Source organism: Sarcophilus harrisii, chromosome 1 (assembly GCF_902635505.1).
Source record: "Sarcophilus harrisii chromosome 1, mSarHar1.11, whole genome shotgun sequence".
Lineage (NCBI taxonomy): Eukaryota > Metazoa > Chordata > Mammalia > Dasyuromorphia > Dasyuridae > Sarcophilus > Sarcophilus harrisii.
In genome coordinates, this window is record NC_045426.1 from 672,290,806 (window position 1) to 672,302,313 (window position 11,508).

At 40.9% G+C, this 11,508-nt stretch overlaps 1 protein-coding gene across 1 annotated transcript in view; it reads left to right on the forward strand.

Moving 5' to 3' along the window:
- The window catches only part of RAB11B (RAB11B, member RAS oncogene family), a 39,504-nt gene extending 29,829 nt beyond the window's left edge, over positions 1 to 9,675 (forward strand). The window contains exons 4-5 of the mRNA XM_012542284.3: positions 2,140 to 2,220; positions 5,856 to 9,675. Coding sequence (XP_012397738.1) covers positions 2,140 to 2,220; positions 5,856 to 6,001 — 227 coding nt within the window. The 3' untranslated portion in view covers positions 6,002 to 9,675. The remainder of the gene's footprint in view (positions 1 to 2,139; positions 2,221 to 5,855) is intronic.
- Positions 9,676 to 11,508: the final 1,833 nt, after the last annotated feature.

Below are 11,508 nucleotides of genomic sequence, written 5' to 3' on the forward strand. Positions count from 1 at the left end.
GAAGAAACTGATAGAATGGTTACAGAGCAAGAAAAACCTATCTGGAGATGTGCTTATGACAATGACTGGTGGTGACAGTAAGGAAAAAATGCTAAGATCAGCAAGAAGACAAGGATTTTATGGGAGATATACAGATAAAGCTAAGCAGAATTGGGTGGAGTTGTCCAAAGTCTTTCAGGAAATATTTCAGGGAAGATGGTAGTAAAATTGAGCCGTTAGTTAAATTGCAGTCCCTAAAATGTGAGTAGAGAAGGATCTGCACCCCTTGTATTGCATTCAAATGCATTTGTAAGTTTTCTACTTAGAAGAAGTGATGGAGTTTATTGTAGGGGAAAAAAATCCAACTTTGAGAGATTTGATAAATCTTTTTGGGGACATTTTTCTTGGCAGAGTAGACTTGGAGTCAAGTCCTATCTTGGAGACTTACCATCTGGGATATCCTAGACAATGTCATTTAAGCCTATATCTTTCCTTTTCTTTTTTAATAAAGCTTTTTTATCTTCAAAACACAGGAATAGATGGTTTTCTACATTCACCCTTGCAAAACCTTGCATTCCAAATTTTTTCTTCACCCTTTCTTACCCTCATTCCCTCCCCTAGACAGCAAGTAATCCAATATATGTTAAACCTTAAATATATTTCTTTAACTATAAATTGAAATAATATCTAGTACTCACCTCCCAGGGCTCTCGTAAGATAATGAATGTAAGATGCTTTTGTCTACATGTAAACCTGTACTGGAAGAAGGGCTTTGTGTATATATATTTTTAAAATTTTGTGAAGATAGAAATAATAAAACAACAAATTGGATGAGAAGTGAGTTGAGGATGGAATGACACTTGAGATTGGGAGCCTGGTTCACTTAGAGTAGTTCCTTACAAAGAGGAAAGCTAGGAGAAGGAAGGAAGATTTGGGAGAAAGATAATGAATTGTGTTTTTCAAGATGTTGAGTTTGAAATGTTCAAAAGAGAGTTGTGATAATGGAGAACCAAGTTTAGGAGACATTTGAACCCATAGGAGCTTATAAGATCACCAAGCAAAAAAATAAAGAGGGAGAAGAGAAGATGATTCAGGACAGATCCTTTGGGGAAACCTATGGTTAGTGAGAATGTTCTGAAGGAGGAAGTTGCAGCAAGGCAGATGAAAAGAAATTATTAGATGGTGGGAGACCTAGGAAAGAGCAGTACACTGAAAATCTGGATGGGAAAGAGAGGGTGATCAGCAATGCATTACTGCTGTGACTAAGTAAAGGAAGTTTGCAGATTGAGGAAAGATGATTAGAAGAAGTTTTGGCAATTAAGTGATCATTGGTAACTTTGGAGAGAGCAATTTCAACCGAATGATGAGATTGAAAGCCAGATTGCGAGAGATTTATAAGAAAAAATTTAAAAGTAAATGAGTAGAAGCAACTAGTAAAGACAGCTTTTTTCAAGAAATTTATTGGAGAAGATGAAGAGAATTATAGGACAATAGCTCTCATTGGATCAAGTGAGGGGTTAAGGATGGGGAAGACTTGGGCATGTTTGCAGGCAGCAGGGCAAGAGCCAGTAGATGGAGAATTGAATATTATAGAGAAAGTGGAGATGATAGAGTGAATAATCTGCTGGAGAAAATAGGAGATGATGCAGTCAAGGGTACATGTAAAAGGGGGATTGCTTTAGCAAGGAAAAAGTCCACTTCCTAGTGTGAGACACAGATAAAGGAAGACAAAGGAGATATCAAAGTGATGTGAAATAAAGAGGAAGGGGAAAAGGTGTTTCTTAACAAATGGCCTTAATTTTTTCAGTAAAGTATGAGTCAAGGTCCTCAGATGAGAGGATGGGACAAAAGTAGTGCTCTGGAAGGATAGTATTTGGAATAGCCACGATTTTGAGTGGGATAACAAATTGTTTAGTAAGATAGAAATGCGTTGCCTTCCAATAATGAGGACTTGGGTGAGATTATAACATTAATTTGTAGTGGGCCCAGTTTGTGATTTCTGGCCATCATGTTGTGAACAAGCCAAGATTGAGGTTGGAGGGCAGGATTGGTAGGAAGAGATAGTGTAAAACTCAACTATAATTCACTAGGGAGTTATGGTAAGGAAGGGAGGATTTTAGGGTCCAGGCACTAACTAGAATTACCTTCTCTTTGTTTCAGAGAAAAACAATTTGTCTTTTATTGAAACTTCAGCCTTGGATTCAACCAATGTGGAAGAAGCCTTTAAGAACATTCTCACAGGTGAGCGGTGTCTTGATCTGGGCTGGGTATGGCATGGGCATAACAGGGCTGATTAAACCTTGGCCTAAAGCAAGAGTTCAAGAAGCAATTTAGTGATTTTAGTAGCAGAAATTTTGAGTGGCTCATATATTCTCTATAACCCCTTCTGCTTACCCAGTGTTTTTTATTCAGTAACTCATTTACTCAGTAATGTACTATAAGACTCAAGAACATTACGCTTTTTCCTTTTTATTTATTTAATTTACTCATATTTTATTTTTTTCCAATTACATGTTAGGATAGTTTTCATTATTCACCTATTATAAGATTTTGGGTTCCCCTGCCTGAAATATCTGATAGAGGTTACATGTGTTCAATTATATTAAATATATTTCTACATTAGTCATGTTGTAAAAGAAAAATCAGAACAAAAACAAAAAATTAAAAGGAAGGAAAAAAAGTGAAAATGTATGCTTTGTTTATAGTTCTTTCTCTAGTAGCGTTTTCTCTCATGAGTCATTTGGAATTATCTTAGATCATAGTATTGCTGAAAAGAGCTAAATCTATCAAAGTTGGTCATCACACAAAGTTGCTGTTACTGTATATAATGTTCCTCTGGTTCTGCTCATTTCAGTCAGTATCAGTTCATTTAAGTCTTTCCAAGTTTTACTGAAATCTGCCTGCTCATTTCTTATATAACAATGGTATTCCATTACATTCATATACTACTAAGTTGTTCAGCTATTTCCCAATTAATGAGTGTCCACTCAGTTTTTAATTCTTTGTCATCACAAAAATTGCTGCTATAAACATTTTTGCATATGTGGGTACTTTTTCCTTTTTTATGATGTCTTTGGGATACAGACCTAGAAGAGACACTACTAGATCAAAAGGTATGCATAGCTTTATAGAGCCAATTTTTTCTCCAGAATTGGATCATTCACACCTCCACCAACAATACATCAAGAACATAAAATTTTAGTTACCAACAACTGTGCAAAGTTGAAGAAGCTGTGGGAGACTTGATTTCTAGTCCTAGATATGCCCCAAGCCTTCAAGTGACCTAAGGGAAATTTCTTTTCTTTGGTTTCTTTTTATATAAAGTACAGGTTTGAAGTAGGTGGTTTTTAAAGCTCTCCTCCAGCTCTTGACTTTCTTGGAATTTCTGTAATAAGAAATATATCCTATTACTGCATTATGGTCAGTGTGGAGAGAGAAAATGGAAGAGACAAAAGACTGAAAGGAAAGTGAAAAGAAAGAAAAAAATGCAGAAGAAATGTGGTAATTTAAGGGAAAAAACCAGCTTCCTGGGGAAATCTGGGAGGTGAGGTGGCACAGTGAATAGAGAGTTGCTAGATTTAGAGTCAGGAAGACCTGAGTTCAGATGTGGCCTAGGCAAGTCACTTCACCCTGTTTGCCTCAATTTCCTCATCTGTAAAATGAGTTGCAGAAGGAAATGACAAACCACTTCAGGATCTTTGCCAAGAAAACCCCAAATGGGGCCAGAAGAAGTCAGATAAGAACAACAATTTGGGGAAATAGCTTGTCTACTCCTATTTCCAGGCTTAAAAGCTTATTTCAAAAGTAAAGCTTCAATGTTTATATTTGATGAAAGGTTTTTTTAGATTTTAAATGATTTAAAGTTTTAGGATTTTAAGGTATAAAAATCCTTTTGACAAGGAAAAGAGTTCAGATTGCTGGATCATCCAGAGATATTACTGCTTTTTAAAAGGTGTGTGTCTCATTATATATAGAAATAGCACTTGTTTAATTGTTTGGAATTTCCCCCATCTTTTCTCTACTCCTCTTTACCCCACCTCTTCATCCTTATTGAGTATTTGGGTTTGAGGGAACCAGCAACAAATTGGTTGGAACAAGGCTCCCTTTAGAGGTTTTAGGTATTTGTTCACAACTCTCCAACATCTTAAATCAGATTCCTAGAAATTCTTCTCTGACTGGGACAGTCATAGTAACTTTTTAGGTGGGGACTTAGTACAAAGCTATAAGCTATAGCCAGAATAGTGTTTTCCCATAAGTTTTTAATTAAATTAAACCAGTATATTTAGTCAACCTATTGGTCATCCCTGATTTGGATATGATGAACACATTTAGGTCTGGGAAGTGGAGAAAGGAGATGCTCATAGTAAACACACTGTTCTGCAAAAGCAGTAGATAGACTGTCACTCATTGAGATCTAGGTGTCTATATTTGACAGTTGAAGCTTTTAAATGACTCCAGCTGATAGAATGTGCTGTCCCTGGGAGAGTGACAAGAGAAGAAATAGGGTATACCCTATTAGAACAGAAGTATGCCTGAGTATGATATCTTCTGTATTAGTTTTCTAATACATTTAAATATCTTGGCAAATAAGTGATTACCCATGGCAAAAACTTAGACAAAAACTAAAAACTTAAAAAAAAAAAAAAAAAAAAAAAGCTAAGTTTTGGTGGGAGTCTTGAGAGCAGCTGGAAGTTGGATTTGCTAGAGATTCACTGAATGGAGACTATGGTCTTCCCAGCAATTTGTACCCTGTCTCACATATAGCAAAAATCATTTCATTTGCCTGAAACTCACTGCTCTTCTGGGATGCCAGAATTTGTTATGGAACTTAACATTTTTTTTTATTGCCAAATAAGGTCATATTACAGAAGGAAGTCATATCTGTAGAATTCTGTAATCAGGGCCTATTGCCATTAGAGTTGTGCTATTTTCCTCCAGAGATAGGAAGAACAAGACCTGATCAAAGTGGACAGAGCAGGTACTTGGGAGAGGAGTGAGACTGGTTCAGAGCTATCTTTGGGTCCCAAGTTTGGCCCCATCCCCATCCTCAGCCTCTCTCCAGGAAGGCCCTGGTGTGAAGGATCACAGAGGAAGGAATTGTGCCACTTTATTCCAGACTTGACCACATACATATAGTTCAGTGGGGTAGTCAAAGTAGCCTAGATGAAGCCATTGCAGTAAACCACCAAAGTACATCAATTCCCTCTCCCAGGACCTCATTGCTGTTTTTAGTAAACATTTAATAGCTTTGTGGTTCAGCCATGTCAAAAAACAAAAGAAAATTTAAAAAACGTCCTGCCAGATAGCTGGTGGTGTTATCCCCATTTCATAGTTGAGGAAACCAAGGCAAACAATGTGTTAAGTGACTGGATCCCTTTCACATGTATCCTTTTATGCACACACAGCTCTCCCCCCCCCCCCCCCCCCCCCCCCAGGACTAAATTGGCATGATATACCTGAAGCATATATGAGAAACACCTGACCTGTTAATGCATGAATACTTTAAGTTCCCTAGAAAAAAAGGAAACAGAAACAAGAAGCCCATATCACAGATGGAAAATTGAGGCACAAATGAAGGAATGTTGTAAGTTTTGTGTGTTGGAGCTGGGTGTGAATCCCATCTTCCCTGAAAATTGGTGTTAAGGTTGGAAGTAATGGCCCCTAATGACTTTGTAATAGGGACTGCTTGATTTTATGTAAATGGAAAGAGGGAGCTGCAAGATCACCTCTCTGTGTGGTCCAGGGCTCTTTGCTTGGGTGTGTTTTTTCTAGTCAAAAGATACAGCTATATGGGACATGTGTCCCATATGTGTCTTTCTGCTGACCTTGGCAGGTTCCTTTTCTACTTTGCTAACCCAAAATCTGTTTGCCCACAGAGATTTACCGCATCGTATCCCAGAAGCAGATTGCTGACCGCTCTGCACATGATGAATCTCCTGGCAACAATGTGGTAGACATCAGCGTCCCCCCCACCACCGATGGACAGAAATCCAACAAACTTCAGTGCTGCCAGAATCTGTGACCACCCGCGCCCAGAGGCGCCTTCCCTGCCTGCCCTTACCTCGCTGTGCTTCAGTTAGAAACGTGTGTGCACGTCTTTGCAGTTATCTCCTGTGATTCAGTGACTCTTTGTCATCTTCGTTTCTTCCCCCATCCCCACCGTCCATTTTTGAGCATTAACTGTAGGCCTAACCCCCCTTTCAGGCTTCCAGGGGAGTGGGCTGACTTTGGGCCTGGTCGTGCAGGCTCTGCTCCCAGAAGGTGAGACTTGGCTGCTCCCCTGGGCAGTGCCATTTGGTTGTCTAGTGATTGTTGGGAGGAGAAGGAGGAACCAAGACCTCATGTATCACGGCTAAAGACATACCTACACTGATTTGCTTTTGCATTTAGCCCAACTTTTTCATAAATCCTTAGATCTCTGGGGAACATGGGGAGCAGGGAAGGGAGGAAGGAAGTGTGCTGAAATTAAAGAGGGAAAAAATCTTTTCCTCAGATGTCCTGTTTTGTCCAATTGGGATCCTGTGATGAGCATTGGGGTTCTCATTTGGTGGCTGAAGACCCATGGTGAGGTGGCCGTTGACATGCTTCCCAGAGTTTCCACCTCACTTAGAGTTAGCCTTTGGGTCTAGTCCTAGGGAGAGTGATTGTTGGGAACCTCTTGGCTCAAGGAGGAGGTTCAGGAGCCCAAGGGCAGGCTGAAATGATGGAATGGTTTGTCAGCTACCAGAGATAATCCTCTTCCTCAACCTGAGCATCTAGCAAGTGCTGGCCCTTCCTTTGTGGCCTGTCCCTCCTGTCCCAGAATCCTGACCAGCTTTAGCCTGTGCAGACCCTTGTTAACCTCCTTTATGCCCACAGCTCCCTCTCCAACTCGCCATCTTGCCTGAAACCCATTTGCAAGGGAAGCAATATTCTCATGTTTTGTATATAACTGCACTTAGAGTTTTTGGGTTTTGTTATTGTAGAAAAACATAGATTCTTTATACATTTTGTAAAATTTATGCCAAATCATAGCATCTAGACCCTTTCCCTTACCCTTTTATTCTTTTGACAATTGACTCTCGGGCTATAATTTTTCTCTTTACTAAAATGTATAATTCTATTTCCTGTATGCAACTGTGTTCCTTCGCCCCTTGTCTCATTTCCTCAGTGCCAGGATGCTATTTGCAACAGTTATACTTTTCTGATGCCCACTAGCCTCAGCAAGCAATCTTGACCACTACTCATCCCTGTCTGATACAACAAGAGAAACCTGATTACACTCCCACTTTCTAGCAGGTCAGATCAGTTAGTGATGGTGCAGCCAGGCTGTGAGCTTGCTCTCTGAACACATTGGTTGTAGGTTCTTCCTGGGGTGTGGTGCCCTATCCAAGCCTCTTTGCTAATTAGGGTCTTGGTTGCCTTGTGCTAGTGGTGCAACTTAAACCTCCTGAATGGGTGACCAAGGATAAATAGAGCTAACATTTCAGGTGTTGTTTGAAATAAGTTTGTACTAAGTTGGAGAGTTTTTTCCTCCAATTGTGTGTGTAAAAGACAAAGACATTTTCTCAAGGTTGGTTGATAACCTGTTGGAGTTGTCCTAGGATCTTTGCCAAGTGAGAACTAGCCGTTCTGGAATATTTAGCTTTCAAGGAGTCTGTCCTATGGACTCAGGAAGGGTATCCAGGGCCCTGACCTTGTTCCTCTCCTTTGGGGAAGAATTTCGTTGTAGAGTCTTCCAGGCTTGAATTTCAGCCAGCTCCCAGCTTTGGAGAATCAGTTGCTCCATGACTGGAAAGAGGAAGTCTCTTTCTCTCATGAAGTGCAAGGTATCAGAGGTCACTAGTGTTGCTGTTCTTTCGAAGTGGCTGGAATAGAATGGATGAGAATCCATTGGGTTTGGGAATTTGTCCTACAGTACATCTGTGCTTTCACTGGCCTTAATGGTGAGATAGAGCCTTAGTCTCTGTCCCGCTGGCTAAGCTGTATTGGCTTAAAAGTAGGCACTACATTTGCTCCTTAATGTAGTTTCTTTTCCTTGTCATCCTTGGGCTACTTTTAAAGTACTGGGTCTTGTAAATTTACAGGGAGTTTGCTCTTCATGGAAGAAAGCAAATGATCTCTGATCAGGGATCATCAGAGATGAGGGAAAGAGCTGCTCAAGAATCGTTCATGTTGGTGTTACAAACTGCCTCTCCTTTGAGAAGGAGTCAGGCTCTGAGATGATGTTTCTTTTCTTTGAAGTACCCTGCTCCAGGCCTGCTATAAAGTTCAAGTCGGGGCAGTATATTCCATACCCCTTGTTCAAAGTCCCTTGATTTGCTTCTCAGCTTTATAGCAGGCAATTATTCCAGCTCTCAACAATTTTTCCTTCTGGCCCAAGGCTTGAGCTGAGATTGGAGCTCGTTAGTAAGGGTTGGTAGAAATTTTAACTTGGTAACATTCCAGGACCCCCCAAGGCTCTAGGAATCAACTTCTGCTGGCCGTAGGTAGAAGCAACTGTTGAAACTGGGGCTTAGTTTCATCCTGCCTTTATGTAATTTCTAAGAAGATGATAGAGATGGGCTTGTGACTATGGCAAGGGTAGAGTTTCTGGGAGGAACACAGGCAAATAAGTTATTCAGGATTCAGGCCTCTCAAGACACCATCAGGTTGCTGACAGGTTATCTCTTTCAAACCAGGGCCAGAGTCACTGAAAGGGAAGACAGACTCTGGAAAACCCTTCTTAGTTATGACTTCTCTGACTAAATTACTCAAGTTTCACCAGCTTAGAGGCCTTCATACTAAAGCCACTTTCTAGGGCAGTGTGAAATGACATAGCTACCCTGTCTTGGACAGCTATCTTTCAGGGCCCTGCTGCTGCTATCTGGTTTCTTGCCTGGGGGTGAAGATTAAGGCCTTTTATTTTTTGGGCCTCTTCTTTCATTATCCCTTTGGATGATCCAGTTTAGGAGTAGGGTCTCAGTTAGCCTTGGCCATGAGACAAGCAGGCCTAGGTCCACCTGGTGCCTTTTGCTTAAGGGTTGGGGTTGGCCTTTCCCTACCTCTTCCTTGGCATTATTGATCCCCAATTCCACTTTGGTAGCATACTTCAGTCTGCTACCTGCTGACTTTCTTTGGCAGCTAACTTGCAAATGGGTGTTGGGAAATTTATTGCCGGGAGAAGAGACTTCTGACACGTGTGGCATAAGGCAGAAAATGTGAGTCATGTGGCTTAAGAAATACCCCTGAGTTATGAGAGATTTAGTATCCTAGCTCATGGACTGCCTGGAAGATGGTTTTCTTTGGAGTAACAGTGTGGCAAGTCATCAGAGGCCCTGAGCCAGTTAACAGCAGCTAAGAGGAAGTATACATGGTGGGGAGGGGAGCGGGTGACTGACCAGAATCCCTCACTCCCTCCCCTTAAGACCCATCCTCTAAAAGTACAGGTAGAGGTCTAAGTTAGCTAGAGGGAGTTTTCCTGACACAGGCCAAATTTCTGGATGTGGTTAAGTTGGTCAATAGTGGACATTGCTGAGTAATTGCTCTGCCACAAACGGGCTTAGTCTGCATGGGAAAGCCAGGGCTAGTGCAGACCTTTCTCTTCATATATCTGTCTCTTCTGCTCCACAGCACTTGTGTTCAGTTCAGTGCAAACTTCTTTGTAAATAGAGCCCCGCATCCCTGGATTTGTGCATGGTTATTCTGTGTTGTGGATATAAAGATTGCCATACCAAAGTGTCTGTCTCTGCCCAGTCCTTCTCTCCCATAGAGAGGGGGTTGGTGGGGAGGGGGGAAGATAATGCTGAGGGAGAAGGGGATTAGGCATAAAGGATAGTTAAGCTGTCCCTGGTGGTACGTTGAGTTGCTCACTTTTACGTTGATACTTGGGATGGACAATGTAAATTGGTCTCTCCCTTTTCAGGAAGCCTTTTCAGATTGGCCAAGATGCTCCCAACACTCCTATGGGCTTTTTTTTTTTTTCTCCTAAAAGCTTGCTGTGGTGGAAGATTTCCTGAGTCCTATAAGATGACATTGCTCTTACTTGAATTAGCTTTTAGTTCCTTGTACCCACTGCAGAAAATGCCATTTGAACTCTGCTGCCCGATTTGTATATTCAATAGTTGGCTGGCCTGGAAACAACTCGGACCAATTGTAGTCCCATCTGAAGAAAGGAGGTCCCTATCAGCTTCTGAAAGGGAATGGTTTGGGAAACTGAGGTTAGGTCAGATCACAAAAATTAGAAACTGCCCTCAAAAGAGCCCCATTTCCCCAAGAAAATTGCCTTTACCCGAGATTGTTTTTTGTTTGTTTTGTTTTGTTTTGTTTTGTTTTTGATGTAATACTTGAAGAAAGCAAGTTGCCTGCAATTAGAGGCTGACAGCCACCAGGAGCATCTCCCCATCCCCTGCAAAGCTGGGGCATGCAGGTAAGATTGGGCTTTCATCCAGCAATTCAGAAGAAGTTTCCATAAAGTCCAGGATTGCCAAATTGTCTTTTTGACAATTTGACAATTGACCAATGAAATTGATTTCACCTCCCTGTCAGCTGATGTATCCCTTACCTAAATCAGCCAGTCATTTCTCAAATAGGTGTCATGGTATTCAGGGCCTCAAGCAGGAGTATTGGCCTATTACTTGTCCTGAGAACACTTTCACAGTAGAAGACTTTTCTTAAGGGTGGGACTGGATGTGTTACCTTTGTATTAAAAAGATGATGTATTTTCATAGTGCTTTTATAAGAGCCCAAGCAACTAGTGAGGTATTTTAAGAATTTTAGAACAAGAATTCTTAACCTGGAGGGATTTTTAAACAATAATCATCAATGTAATTGGTTTCCTTTGTTTTAAAACTATGTATTTCATGCAAGTAAAAACCTTATTCTGAAGAGGGAACCATAAACCACCAGACTGCCAGGGAGTCCCAAGTTAAACAAAAAGACTGAGAAACCCTGATTTAGAATTTAGGATTTAGGAATAGTGCTTTCAGATGTGCAAAGCATTCCACTTATATGTTACCTGGTCTTAGCAATTTGGAATTGGAAGCAACTATTCCTATTTTGCAGATGAAACAAGCTCAGATGTTGTGACTGCTAGAATCCTCCAGTAAGAATTTGAGGAGGTATTTGAAGTTGGGTCTATCAGACTGTTGTCTAGGACTTCCCTTTATCCACTTATAGGAACACCCTGGTTTTACAGATAAGGCAAGAGCCTGGAGAGGTTGTGACTTGTCCAGGATTATAGGAGAAATAAAAGAATACTACTTTGCAAAATTTGAAACTGCCCCCAAAGAGCCCTCATCATTATCTCTGCCTGCCATGTTATTGGGCCTGATATCAATAAGAGGAGAAGCAGAGGAACCGATGACGCGCGGGTCAAGTCACAGCCCCTACAGGCTCTTGCCTTATCTGAAACGGGGGGCGAGGGCGGAGGTGACTAATGCTATGGAGGCAAACAGGTGTTTGAAAAAAGAATCGATTCCCTTTGGTTCATAATCTAAAACCATTGGTACCAAACCAGCACATAAAACTATTCCAGGAAGATCACACTAAGATGTCAAGTAATTTTGTAAA